General features: G+C 34.7%; 1 protein-coding gene across 6 annotated transcripts in view; it reads right to left on the bottom strand.

Annotated features, from left to right (window-relative positions):
* Positions 1 to 15,393, bottom strand: part of DGKB (diacylglycerol kinase beta) — a 325,820-nt gene that overhangs the window by 138,172 nt on the left and 172,255 nt on the right. For all 6 annotated transcript variants that reach the window (XM_072851476.1, XM_072851474.1, XM_072851471.1 and 3 more), the window contains one exon: positions 1,592 to 1,656. In XM_072851476.1, coding sequence (XP_072707577.1) covers positions 1,592 to 1,656 — 65 coding nt within the window. The remainder of the gene's footprint in view (positions 1 to 1,591; positions 1,657 to 15,393) is intronic.

Here is a 15,393-nt window from a genome sequence, read left to right as displayed (position 1 = left end):
TCATTGCTTTTCTTGAGTTCTTTCAATATCGCAGTACCAAAGCACGTAGGGACTGGAACTATATATTTTTGTAATTAATTTCCTTAAGATAATGTTAGAAACATCAGGTTCCTTAAAATATAGATGAATTTCAAGGTGAGTCTGCTAGCAGATGTTATTAATGGCATATGATTTATTGTGACATGAAATCTGATCTGAAACTCATGTTATTAGCTGAGCTTTTTATAAATTATAATTGCCAACTGCTGAAAATACGCAGAAAGACCACTGATAAACTAGCTTAATCTTCAGGGCCTAGAATATCTGCATTTGCTAAATGTCCAATATCTCTAGGCCTGCTGAACGAGTATAATACATTGGGATGTGCAGATCAAGCTTGAGTTCAGATCTTTTCATAGAGTAATTCTTTCAGAATGAGAAGCATTGGAGGTAGGAAGAGGTCATACAAAATAAATATTTACTGTGGAACTTAAAAAGAAACATATACTCAGGGTCATAGTATGGCATTGCATAGATCCTAAACAGATTGAGTATTTAAGAAAAAAGCCCCCACCTCTGACTGTTAAATGTAAAATTTACACTTTCAACATGAATACAGCAAGAAGTTAGATAATATTCAAACTTATTCAAACATCATTCCGTACAGCTCTAAGATGACAGCACAAACAGCATATTTTATCACCCTAAGGTCTATGAAGATTTGCATCTACACAAGACTTTCCAGGTCACCCCCATGGAAAACTAAAAAAAGTCTATAGGTAGGCTCACAGTGACAAAATATATGTGTTAATAATTATTTCTAGATATTTCCCATTTATTCCCAATAACTTTGTATCTTACTTTCCTCTCCCCATGTGCCTTTAAATGTTAGTTTCTGAAATGTTGCTTTTACCCATCACAACTTATGTCCTAAATTACCTAAATAAGAAGAGACAAACATAAGCATTGCATTATGAATATTATCTACTCAACAAATCAGATATTGAAAGAAGGTGAATTTACAGTACATGTTGTAATACATTTTTAATCTCCAGAAAGCTCTGAGATAACATTGCAAATTCAAAAAGCAACAAAAGGAACAGATGCAAAGTCTCATTCCTGACTTTTTACATATCCAAAGCTGTTTAATGATAAAAGCATTTATGTGTAAAATGGCATTCACTTGCCCTTACTAAGAGTATATATGGAAGAGCCCCCCGTCAATGTACCAGTGTGCGTGTGGGAATGAAACATAAGGATCACCATCTGCAGCTGTCTAATAAGTGTTCTTCAGTGCCTAATGGCAAAGTGTCAATTCAGGGATCCTCAGATACCACAATGCATCATCTTGTCCATGCTAGTCTTACAAGTCAAACATTTCGCATGTGAGAACAGCTTATTTATAATGCTATTCATTTCAGTTGAAATACCAGATATAAACCAGTTACACTACAAGCAGTCTGGGAGCATATACTTAATATAAAATGCTCCAATTTCCTCTCTCTTATATGAATCAATATTTTAAAGGATGTGCAAAATGTAACCCCTCACAGAACATACCTTAATAACATGGAAAGAATCTTTTCATATGCAAATATTTTTAGATTCTTACCTACTGTTGAACTTCTCTGGATGTTTTTCTCTCATGATATGGAATCTGTGGGCAATTGAAGCATCCTAACAGGAAAAAGAAAACCGTAAATCTATCGTGACAGGAAAATTGCAAAACAGAAGACCGAAACTGTAAACAAGGCATATCCTTCATAAGGTGTTTTGTGAACTGTCACTTTCAACAAGAGCAATACGGTTATCACTTGGAAAGCTTACAGGTACACTGTTCCAAGAATGGGATATATCTGAACTTAATAGTTTATTACACTTATTACAGTCTCCATTATTCCTTTTCACAAATCAGACACGAAAGTTACATTTACTCAAAGTGTCTTCCGCTTCTGTACAGCAAATATCATCCAGATCTGGTGAAGGTTTACAATAAGACCATTCATACATTTTTTTCTTGTTGGAATAACAAATAAAGTCTATGAAATCTATTCCTTTAGTAAAGGTGAGTGATAGATTCAGCAGAGTTACTTTATATACATATAGCTTGAGATTTGCATTTGGCCATTCAATAGCTTTCTCTAAAATTTGGTAGAAAATGGGAATAAATGTCAGGAGATGCCCCATTTGCTATATGTCAGGGTATGAAATCATGTGGGGGAAAAATGGATTTTTAATATAAAAAAGAGACTTGTTAACTCAATTAAATAGATTTTCTCAAAATACTTTAAAATGTAGTAAATTATGCTAATAATACATTTAAATAATGTGTATGTGAAATGAAATAGCTATTTGAAATACTTATATGTGTATAACATTTTATAAAGAATCATATGTGGTGATTCTTTATACCATTCTTTATTCACACCATCAATGTGGTGGTGTGAGTTGCTGAAAATAGAATATTTGAAACTGATATGCTAGAATCAGTTTTCCCAGCATTTTCATATCTCCTTTGCAGGTATGAAAATAATGTTTCCCTCATTCCAGATCATGCAATATTTATTTCATATACTAATTTATTAAAAATTTACAAACTGGGAATTAAGAAAGTAAAAAGTTTTTTCATCTTTTAATGTATGTATTACATGAGGTGTGAGAGTATGAAATCTACCAAGTCTTCATTCTTGCAGGAGATAGTAAACAGAGAAATCCATTGGATCATGTTTTTATAATTATGTCTTAAAATGCTGCATATATAAGAATATAAATATAAGAAGAGTTAGTTCAGTTAGTAAGAAATGTAAATTCATGCCAGTTTCCATGTAAATAGAGTTTGACAAAAACTACAAATAAAACTATCACTATAATCCACTATCGTGTACAAAAAAGAGACATTATTTACCAACTTAAAAGAGTATGGTACTATAAAAGCTAAGAATTTGAGAAAAGTATGAAATTCAGTATGAAGTCTATATCTAGAAACATTTTAAATTATTTTCAAACCATGAGAATTAGCATTTTGGGGAAAAAACAAAATTAAATACTTTACTTAAATTTTATCGTATTTCTGATTCTAAACAAGATTAAAATATTTTGTTTAAAATAATTTTTATTTAAACCAGTCAATGTTAATATAAATCTCAAATAAGAAAGCAAGCATTTTGTGCAGATATATAGGTACCCACTAACATCAAACATGGCTGCAACACTTTATGACTATGATAATTTTTTATTTACTAGAATCTTAAGCAGGACACCCTCTGCAGAACAGACTGGTCTGACCTTCCAGTTTGGTTTACTGGCTTTGAAAAAATAAATGTATGACCTTTAATATCATGTCAAGATAAAATTGTTCAGATGATAGATTGATAATATTTAAATAAACTTTCAAGATTATGAATAAGAAACTAATAAATAAGACATAATATTTTAAACACACTCTACCTACATAAGGATGTAGCATAGCATAGAATTTTTAGGCAAAAGATGTGATCACTGATCAAATAAAATCATTTAGTGGCATCACTAAATGTATTGGCTCCATTGAAATATTCACTTTTATTCATTATCTTCTTATGTTGTTTCTGAAGATGTATATAGTTTGTTGCTTTATGCACATCGCATCATTATTTATTTATTTTTCTATTATCTTTAAGAATGGAATTATCATTTAACATTTTACTGTCCTGTAAGGAAATGACAGCAAAAAGCCCTAGCGAATGAACTGGTGTCAGCCATAAAATTCCTTATTGTTCTGTCCTGTCATCCAAACTGTCATCTGAAACTTTCAGTGCTATATTCTCAAACTGCACTCATCATTACTTTAAATGTATTTTTCTGTGCAATTTTATAAGGCAAATATTCACAAGTATCCAGGTGATCCCACAGTTCTTGGAGACGGATGAAATAAAGCTGACAGTAAACCCTGAGACATCACACTTCTAAACAAAGCCTGCCAGCTGAACTAAAATAATAACTGTTAACTTTAGAAAGACCCATCATTCATACTTTATCCCCCATTAGATGTGCCAACATTAGAAAAGTGTATTTGTTAGCCAGTTCTATATGAAAAAGAAATAAAAGGACTACTGTTGTGGTTAACGGTTAATTTTCTACACACTGAAGCAAAAGAAAAAGATAGACCCAAGACAAAGTGAATAAAGGAGTAGTAGCATATTTGACAGAAACTAGGAAACACTAATCAAGGACTAACTGTCTAATGAATGAAATGAAAAGGCTAATGTGCTTACTCATGCATAACAAATGCAAGGCACAAACAAGCTAGGGATCAATGCCCACTGCAGATGGCAAACAGGCAGTTGTTTCCATGCAAGGTTGATTTGATCAAAATTTTCCCCTGTCTGAACATTTTCTGACTCCAAAATGGATCAACTAACTTAATGAGCTGAGAGGTAAAAAAAGTACTACTCAAAGTTAATTCTGACGAGCACAACGCAAGACAGGCACATGCTAGACCAATTTCATACAAAAATCGTTGTAAGGCTATTTTTATTAATGGAGACTGTAAACCAGAGTAGTAACTTAGTAACTGCACACAGATAAGCTCGGAAGTAGGGGAATTGCTAAGGCTTTCTTTAGTTTATACTGCCCAACCGCTCCTTTGAACCCGTAACTGAGTCCAATGTACAGAGTCCTTAGGTTGCCCAGCACAGGGACCTCTTCCCAACCATAACTCCATGCTATAGGAAAACCTGAAACCAGTCCATGCTGGTTGCGTATTAGCAAAATAATCCTTTGCTTTAGGGGAAAAAAAAAGAAAAGAGGAAAAAAAGAAAAACTACCGAGTTTTCTATTTTTCAAATGTCTATCATCTTTATTTGTTAAGATAGTAGCATACAGACTAGTATAAATAAATGAAAAACAACTGGAAGAATTGAAAGTAACAGGAACTTGAGAGTGGGTAGGAATGCAAGTTCTGTCTCCTAAGAGCTACAGGAATTAGAAGATGCCATCCCTGAATCCTGAGGAACAACCATTAAAAGTTTTGTATGTCTGGATGAGGAGAGCAGAGGGTTCTTCATTGTGAGCTGTTTCAGCTACATTTGAAATAGGATTCATTTTAGCAGGCTTCATTCAGCCATTTCAAAAAGGGCATCTAGCTGAACCTATTTAGAGCATACAACTGTTGATAGACCAATAGAGAATTAATTTCTTTTTTGTGCCACAAACTATATTAAAATCACCTAATTAACTACACTGAGAAACAGAGCAATATCAGCATACATGGTGAGTCAAATATTGTTTGCATATTGTTGCTTTAATATGCTGACCTTTCCTGGTACCTGATATTGTGGATGGCCCATAAAATATGAGAAATGATTTTTGTATTGATAATAAAACTGATGTAAAAGAGAAAACCCAGGCGTCAGTAAAGCAAACTCACATGCTTCATGATATTACCTAGCAAGGTAACAAGTGAACAGGTTTTTTTTAGAAAGGTCATTTGACAGTCAGATTCTGGTCTATAATTAATATCAGCTGTGGGCATTATTTATGAATTTTTATTAATAAATTGATATATATGCTAGCCTGAAATACAATTTTCCAGCAGTACTATACCTGAATCTAAATATTTTCCATTTTTAAAAGTAACATACCATAAGTGCACACAAACATACCTAAAATTTGCAAGAGCTTTATTAATAATAATCTGAGGAGACACAATGCCATCAGGCCTGTTGCAAGGTGAAAGGAGGAGGACGGTCTTATGAGATCACTGTAATATGAAACAAGCACCTTTCGCTACATCCATGCTTCAGTCACAAAGCTCATTTTATGTGTAAAGCATTGTAATATTTTTCACCAAAGCATCCAAGAATGGAGATGCTTTTCAGGAACACTTTTGCATCAAGATCAATGCTAGTGCCCAAAGTAATGCTGAATACAGAGCATTTAAAAACAGAACTAAGTAACTAATTAGACAATTTTGTGTTTCTGAGAATATTATATGGATATCTGAGTTGTATGCTACTATTCTAAAAGACTTCATTTCTTTTTTTAAGATATACAGTATTTTTACAGTCATTTACATGTCATATGCAATATATAACAATAGCCTAGATGATGATAATTTCTCTGAACTTTCATTTCATAGTATCACCAATCTAATCTGAAAAAAACTACCACGTCTTGTTCTCTTTTGTATGCCTCTGTAGTTTAGATGGTTTCCACTCACTACTGTAGCATTTTGAAAGTAGAGATGAAGGAATGGGTGTTTGAAGAATGCAAGATGTAGTTTATCCCCCTTTAAATTCTACAAAATTGTAAACAGACTCTTAAAAATGTACCTCTGTATCTCCCAAATATTCAACCTGGACATATGTGTGATGAACATGCAGACATATACACATATATATACCCTTAATTTGAACCTATTCAGAGTCTGAAGTAGCTGGACTATCCTTCTTATATCTCACTCAGGTTTGTTTTAAATCCTGACAGTGAAGATAAGATAGAGAACAGACAGAGCATATCTGAATCTACTCCTAGGAAATGGAAAAAATATTTTAATTGAACTAGGACATTTCTCAAAGTGACCTGCCAAGAAGAAAAGAAGCTTAAGTTGCTACACCTCTTTAATACCTTATGATTGACTTACACACATATATATTCATCTTTTTAATGGGTATTAGCATTACCGGAAAGCAATCTGAAGCAGTCTTTTCAGAGGAGTAACCTTATACATTGTGAATAACCTTATAGAAAGATTAATGCATTTAATATATGTCTATCTATAAGCTTGCTGTGATTAAAATTTCCATTAAATAATAATTTTTATGCTGGTGAACAAACAAATGACCAATGTGCATCTTCTTTGGATATAAATGGCCTGATTAGTTTTTTCTAAGATGCTTCTTTAATTAAGGCTTAATGGATCCACAAGGCTAGGAAGCTTAAGGGATAATTCAGCAACCTGTAATCTTTGGATCAGAATGCAAATCTAACCTGAACAACCAGTTAGCTCACATCAGTTATTAATGTGGAATAGTACAGACGTACAAAAAATATTATTGAAAATAGATTAAGAAAAGTTTGCTGTAGTGGCTTAAGACTAAAAATTGTTTTCTAGATAAACAAACATCCTTATGATTATGCATTCCACTTTCTGCACATACACAAAAAAAGCAAAACCCATAGATACATCCTTTGTTTTTCATATTTCCCACCTCATAATAATCAGCAGTCTCAGATAAGCAAATAATATGGCTAGTATTGAACCATTCAATGATCCAAGTCTAGAAAAAGGTACTCAAGAAGCTTCAGGTCCTGCTTTGTTTGAATCAAGCTGTCAGTTCATATTTGACTCCCAGGTATTTTTGATTAAATTACATGCATTAACCTGAGAGACAAAGTAAGAAATCTTCCAAAAAAATTTCATTAATACATTACTTTTTGTTGAAACACTAGTTACTATAGTTGTCTTAGTTTCTACTGATATTCTGGGCCAGTATATCTGAGAAAGAAAGGTGATAGTCTGAGAAGGTCAGAGCAAGAAGAGATTTTAAGCCCTTTTTGATACAGCTTTACTAAAAGATAATGATAATTCACTTTCTTAAGAAAAAAATCTGAGAAACTTGTGTTCCTGGTTTTCCAAGAAAAACACAGAAACTGTCAAGGTAATGTTATTCATTTTGTCAGTGATATTCTTGACAGCCAGCCCTCTGATGGTCATGTTTAAATACATTTCAGCTGTACATGTATTACTAAGTCAAGTGACAGTTCATATTTTAAATACTCATTTAAACAGGTAATATCTCTAAACCCAGGATGAAACGTCAGTAGCCACAGTATTTATAAATGATAGGCAAAAGACCAGAGGATGGTATATCTGAATATTGTAACAAAATATTTGGAATAGGCCTTCAAATGTAAGGACATTCCCTTTCCCTTTTCATTTTAAGTCAGATCTCTGTTGAGTTTCTGACACTATATATACATAATTTGGTACTAGAAATGTTTCACACAGACACAAAGTGGAATCCATTTTGCAGGAGAAGATGTGCTAGTGAAAAAAAACCAACCCAACCCTATGTTCTCCCTATTGATAACTATGACATACAACTAGTGGACATGTACACACATTGACTCATCAGAATTTACTACTGATCAGTTCATATAGGGTGACCACATGTCCCAGCTGTGTAGGGGCCAGCCCAGGGATCCTGTAAGACAAGGCTTTGTACCAGTATCTCAAGGACTTTCTTTGAGAAGCTATTTTGGTTTTCAGAAACTGACACTAAATTTCTATGTATCTATATTTTTAAGTCACTAATCAAATTCAAGGACCGTCAAAGAAGACTGGGAGATAAGGCAGTTAGGTTAGATTAGATGACTAAAACAAACTGTGCCCCATGACTCAATACAATGCAGAGGACATGTACCCTGTAAGATGAGCTCTGCTGAAGATACACTGTGTTACTGAGCACATCTTCCTTTCTTTATATTTGGTCACCCTAAATTTACTGTAACTAGAGAAGGGTTCTTCTAGATCCATGCTGAGTGTTTATGTGGTCACTAAAAAGAGAAGAAGAAAAGTGATCACATGGCAATTAGCCAACACAGCCATATAGAGAGTGTATTAAATATCTTGTATATTAAAAAGATCTCTGTGGTAAACCTTTAGTAGCATTTCTGATAACTGCTGATGAAGAACGATGTTGAAACTGTCCCAAATTATTCTGCACAATGAGTTTGAGCATAACACAATCAAGGACACAGCTCAGATTGAAAGTCAATATAAGCAATGCAATACAATGCAATTGGCTGTTACTTTAGCTGTTCTTCAGAAACACATAGCAATGTCTCACAGATATCTTCAGTAAAAAGCACAGGAACAAAGTTTATACTAAGAGCCTGTCCAGCTTGAAAGGAATGTTTAGACTTTCATGCCAAGCACTTTTGCAGTTCTGAGGAGAAAAAAACCAAAATATCTAAATTAAAAAAAAACCCCAACCCTTTGGGTATTTTCATTTTGAGCTTTGATTACATTTGCATTAGAGTAGTATTCTCAGGGGCTAAATTTAGGCCCTTAATTTAGGTGCCTAAACTGGCAGGATGATCTCTCTCTCTATCCTCCCAGTATGCTCAAGAGAAAGTACAAAACTCTTTGGAAAGGTTCTTCCAAAAGGCATGTAGACGAGTTTCTGTTCTGAATCATTGTTTGGAAATCTTTTGTTATTAATCATACAAGAAGCTGAGCCCATCTAGCTTCTTAACTTTATGAAGCTATGCCTGAAATGCAACAGTTTGAGCAGTTCTCTGAAATCTTCACTGGGGTTCAAGCCAAATCTTGTATCACCACCCATTTTATATGCTCATTTGCTTGATAGGGATCAAATAATAAGTGTTCACCTGACTTCTCCTTAGCAACTTCCCATAACTTGTTAGTCAAAGCCTTGGCAACAGAGCCCTATAATTTTAATACATATTTATGTTATTCATTTGTTTCCATAGCAGATATTTATTTTTATAAGAAGTATGCAAACCACTCAAACATCTCTCATTGATTTACAGTCTGAAATAATATTTTTCTCTTAATTGAAAAAGGTCACTGTTTTCCTCATTCATTATGTTTTCAATTTGAAATTTAAATTTTTGCATTAGAATATTATTTATTATCTTCCCTATTGGACAAACAAATATTGATTTATAAAAAAACCCAACATACTCATAAGTTAGGGCTAGATGTTAGATTATTTAGCTGCAGATGTTCTCTCTCTCTCCACTGATTCACGACAAACTTTTTAAGATTCTCTCCCTCACATCTTTCATATAGCCCCTTTGCTCTTTCTTATAGGCCTAAAAGCAACTTTCTTGACTTTTGCTCAATATCTGCACTTGCTCTTGTGTTGCATTGATCAAAATATTTTTGGAATCCCTCTACCTTATTTTCTTGTTTTGTCTTCACCTGTGTTATCCCCAACTAGGCAGACATACAGCTATCAGACACGGGTTATCTTCATCTCAGACTCATTCTGAAGTGTTTTTCATTTGTGTCACGCTTGTTCTTTGGAAAGATTTTAGGATTGCCCTGTTCACCTTTTCTAATTTCATTATCATTGACATTCTTTACCTTCATCATCTTCTCCATTTGATTTGTGGTAAACCAGCCAAACTCTGGGTTTTTTTTGTCCTAAAAAAGGGATAGTTAACTGGTATGTTCCACACTATTTGACAAGCAGTTCTTTATCGCTAACACCAACTCTCTCCCTTTCAGGAATTTCTCACAGAATCTTCTTCCAGAACTTTCTTCTCTGACATCATATTCCAGGATCACTGTCAGTGCCCTTCTATTCCACCCCCCATTTTTTCCCTGAGCTGATAAATTCACCACAACTTGTCTGCCCTGCAGGAGGAGAGCCCCTGCCAATACCACTGGCCTACATATTCCAACTGAGTATCTCCAGTAATGAAGAAGTGATAAGTTCAGAGAGACTGTGGATGACTAAGATATTTGTTCATTGTATTCAGCATAAGCATCATGTCTAAGAAAACACCTTCCTCACACTTACTCTTTCCACCATCTCCAAAACTACCTGGGTCATAAAGCTAGACATTCAGATGTGACATCCACCTACCAACAATGTACTGACCTAGAAGCCTTTGTTTTTATTTGGGATTTCACCCCCACCTCCCCCAAATACTGTTCAGTTGATACTGCTTGCATGATTACTATATTCATTTCCCCCCTTGCTTTTGCTGCGTAGTTTCTTCTTCCTATATTTTACTTCTGCAGCCTGCTATTTAAAGACTTGTAAAATATCTGGAATGGCAGAACAAGCTCTGTTTTCTCTCGTGGAATTCAGGACTGCTTAGGCTCAAATGCTGTTGGTCCAGAAGCACAGTTAACTCAAGCATAGTCTTTAATTTTTTTGAGTTATGGGTCTCTGTAATTTTATGTTACCAATCTTTTATGCAGTCTTAATCTTACCTACACCATAAGCTTCTTGTTAAGTGAGCAGCTGCAGAATACTCCAACGTGGAAAGAAAATCAAGTCCTCACTGCCAAATGCCTGATATAACCTCTAAACTACTACATATCAAGGCCATGGAAATGCCATGTAGTGAGGGCAAACTCTTTTGTCCACAGTTTGAGTGGGTGATGGCTGCAAGGATTTTTTGTCCTTTGGCCGTCAGTTCTTGCCATCATTTGGTGGTAAGTCTTGGCTTGCTGTCCTGGCAAAGTGTATAAGCATCCTAGTTCCTACACAGGCTTCTACAGAGGTTCCTTCAAGCCTCCTTCCTCATTTCTCCTCCACTGATCTAGGCCACATCCTTGTACCAGTAAGCACTTGGGATCCAGTTTAGACCTCAAGGGTCTGTCAAAGTATGACATAGCTGTGGGAAGGTAACAACAGCAACTGCAGAGCATGCTTGTAGGCCCTGGGTAATGCTGTCTTTGTGGAGGAAGAGTGAGAGGTATCCTACTCTTTTCAGGTGTTTAAGCATGTTAAATATATGTACAGCCTTTGACAGCTTCCAAGTTCTGAAGAAGTAGCAGAAGAGTCTAATGGAAGTACCTACACATGGCCTGGTTCTCCTTAGTGCTCACAGCTAATGCAAAAGAGCCAGATTGCTTTACAGCAGAGTGAGGTCATAGGGAAAATGGCAGAAGAGTTTTGCATTAAACTGAGACAAACCTATTTAACAGGTAGTTTGAAAATAACTGGGCACCTGAGAAGCCTCCAAGAATTATGAGCTAGATTCATATGAGTTACTCATGCCAAGCCTACCCCCACCAGCGTGGTTTCTCCGAGTCTCTAAAAGGGTACTACAGAAATAGAATGAAATTAAACTGTTCATAAAGGTATTTGACTGAACAGATTAGACCCTAGCAGATCATCTTGATCACAAACTGGCTTTACTGCTACTGTTACTCAAATTTGTAACTTTAAAGGTGAATGCATACTAGTCCTCATACACAACGTAAGTGGGCAGACTCCTTCCTGGAGTGCAAAACCCAATCACATACTACATGGCAATGACCAATATTTCCATGAAAAATAAGGGGTTAATATTCTCTGAAATACGCCTGCTATTCCAAAAATTTAATATAATTAGTTCATATAAACAGTGTTTGATATCAATTGCTCTCAAGTTAAATAAAGCCTAGGCTCTGCAGTAATGCCTATCTGAAATACAAACTAGACTAAAAAATGGAACTAGATGTCATCTTACTGAGCATTTAGGGGCTGAAAAAGATATTCTGTATGAATAATAAGATCCTGTATTCCAAAAAAACATAAAACGTGCACTGGCTTATAAAATAAAAAGCCTTTTCTGAACTTAGTATTTGGATATATGGCAAAGTGTTAAAATATGTCCAGATATGAACATGTGTTTATGGCAGGTGTAGTCATAGAATCATAGAATCATAGAATGCTTTGGGTTGGAAGGGACCTTAAAGATAATCTAGTTCCAAACCCCTTGCCATGGGCAGGGATACCTTCCCCTAGATCAGGTTGCTCAAAGCCTCATCCAACCTGGCCTTGAACACTTCCAGGGAGGGGAAAGTCAAATTTTACAAAATTGATTCACATATATTTTCCTCCTGTAACAGAGAAAACTTTCTCTATAGCTGCTTTGACTAAATAATTTAGGTATGTAAAACATTTTACAGAGATTATCTACCCAGTGTATGGCACACAAGAGGTTATGCAGTACCTATTTTTGTAGTCTCTGGACATTAAAAGGCTTTGAAGTTACCTATATTTATTTATTCCACAGAGAAGTTCTATTATGTGGTATGAAGGCAGTAAGTCACAGGTTATTATCAGAATGTTGATATTTAGGGACAACAAAAGGTTGCTCTTTATTGTACCTGGCTCACTAATAATTAAGAACTGTAAGCATATTTTAACAAAATTAACATGAATTTAAAATTTGCTTCAGCTGAAAAGGAAAAAACACCCAGCAACTTTAGAAACTACCAATTCTGTATTTCACTATTGGTTTATGCAATACTACTTCACTATTAAGCAATCTCACAGCAAAATAAAAAATTTGGTTCTTGATGTGGTCAGAAACCCTAGAAACTGCACTAAAGCCCTTTATTATGATTTCACACATACAGAATTTTGAACCCAAGAAATCTAAATGTCCAAATTGCTTTAGTAGTGCTGCATTGATCCTTCAGAGAGGGCTAAAGAAATGTTTTTGTTGCCTTTCACATGCCATAGATTCAAGTTGGCAGAAGACTGGTGAAAAAGTCTAGAGAAGTGTATGATGAGTGGAACTGAGAAATTCCTTAAATTTTCTCGCAAAAAAATTCCCCCTCCCAAGTATGTACTTGCATAATGCTTTTTGCCTAACCATCTGGACAGGCTCAGTACGTCATGGTTGTTTAGCAACTTACGGCTTTCATGGTAGCTTTGAATACATTATACCAGTATCCTATTCTCAGCCTCAAATTGTTTGGGAGGATTCTATATCTGCATAAAAACTCCTTGCATAAGTCCCATTTACTCAGGATTTCCAACACAGATGAGGTTTTCCAGCAGGCTAAGTTGTTTACACTAAATACTGGGGTACAATTCCCCAAATTAATTATTTAGTTTACAGTGTTACTCCCCAAACTATCAGCTTAGGGTGCAGCAAGCTGTAGTGCAGAGGCAGGACAAGCAGAATGAGAAAATAAATTCTTTAGTTTCTTTCTTCTCTGAAGCCAGTATCCATTAAAATAATGCTCTCAGTTTGAAATAAGCCATAGAATATGCAGCCACGTATATGCAAGAGAGGTATTATAAGTATGCAGAAATGGCAAACTATGCTTTTATTTGCATGTATAGCACATGGTCAAAGTCAGGTCCATAAAATTTCATTGCAAACAACTTGAATGGGACAGTTTCTCTGAACTCCAAGCCAGATAGTTATGTTATAAACAAATTTTACAGACGGAGAACCACACTGGTTTTTGATAACAATAACTCAATTTGCGTCATGAGCCAGAAGTTCTAAATAAATCTTTGGTCTAAATGAAAGCATACTCAAATCACCCTTCAACTTTTCACCTTAAAAACCAACAGTGCAGGAGGCTGAAAGCTGCTCCTAGATTTTTATAAATTTGCAAATCAAAGAGCACCTGTTTGTAAAGTGCTGCTTTGCTCGGCTACTTAAATAATGTAATCAGCACAAAATGACAAGCTAGTATTCCCAAATTTGCTGCACAGTAAGCAGACACTTGTCTTGCCAATGTTTGTAATAAGTAATCCTTGTAATTACAGCAAAGACAAATGTAGTTAATATTAACTTTTAGTGAAGCATAAATATCACATCCATATGACATCAGAAGTTATCTAGGAGTAAGAATGTTTTAATGGTTATAACTACTTTGTATTAAGAGTTAATAGATGGCATTAATAAGGGCAATGTAAATCAGTTAAATCCTACTTTTACTAGTGTTTTAGTTTTGCTAATGAGCAATCAAAACCTACAAAAAGGTATGCAATTTAAAGATCAGTGCAAACGAAACGTTTCCAAACTTTTGGAAAAGTCTGAGACGAGAATTTAATATTTCTTTTCGTTTCAGCTATATACATTGTATTCAAAGCCTATCCAGATGCATGAAATATACTATTGAGACACTCCTTTAAGGACAACTTGGAACATAACAGACATTACTTTCTGACAAAATGAAAGTTGCAGTTCGAGCTGCCATGACTTTTCAAAGAAATTAATCCATGTCAACATTCCCCAAAGGGGCATTTCATAGTGGCCTTCGTTTATACATTATCTGTGACAAAAGCACTGTTTCTGGAATAAGAAGCATTTTTTGCCCTTAGTTTTATTTCAGTAAAAATACTTACACTGTTTGAAATTACTAAAGTATCATCTACAGCAATTTCACTGTTATTGCACAAATTGTAAATTATGCTTTCTGAATTATGGATGGAATTTTTAAAAGGCTTCCATTTTTATAGTCTTTTGAAAGGACAATGAAATCTATAAAAAACCAAGATTACAATTTCAGCATTTAAAATCTACACAAAGTAATTCAAACAAATGTTATGACATTTAAGATAATGAAACCCTTCATTTATGCCAATGTGTCCTACTTCACATATAAGGAGTCAGAACAGATGTCCAAATACTGTAATGCCAGAAGAAAGTTAGGGCATGTCTTGATTAATACTCTCAGAGCAATCCATGGTGTCTTTTTAAAACTGGCATGCGTTACTTCAAAACATCTATTCAAAATCCATTCTAGGAAACACAGCTAGACAAAGTGTTCCCAAGACAAAAGGAAAACAATAAAGCTCTGTATAACCCTTTTAGCAATGTAAGCTGCATATTATCGACAGACCATTCATTGCAATCAACAAATGATTAATTGCAAATTTGTTGCTAAATTGACCACGAAAAAGACAAGCTTCAGGGTACTGTTAAAGAGGA

Source organism: Ciconia boyciana, chromosome 2 (assembly GCF_034638445.1).
Source record: "Ciconia boyciana chromosome 2, ASM3463844v1, whole genome shotgun sequence".
In the NCBI taxonomy this organism is placed as follows: domain Eukaryota; kingdom Metazoa; phylum Chordata; class Aves; order Ciconiiformes; family Ciconiidae; genus Ciconia; species Ciconia boyciana.
The sequence above is the reverse complement of the archived record's forward strand: the minus strand, read 5'-3'. Positions and strand labels throughout refer to the sequence as shown.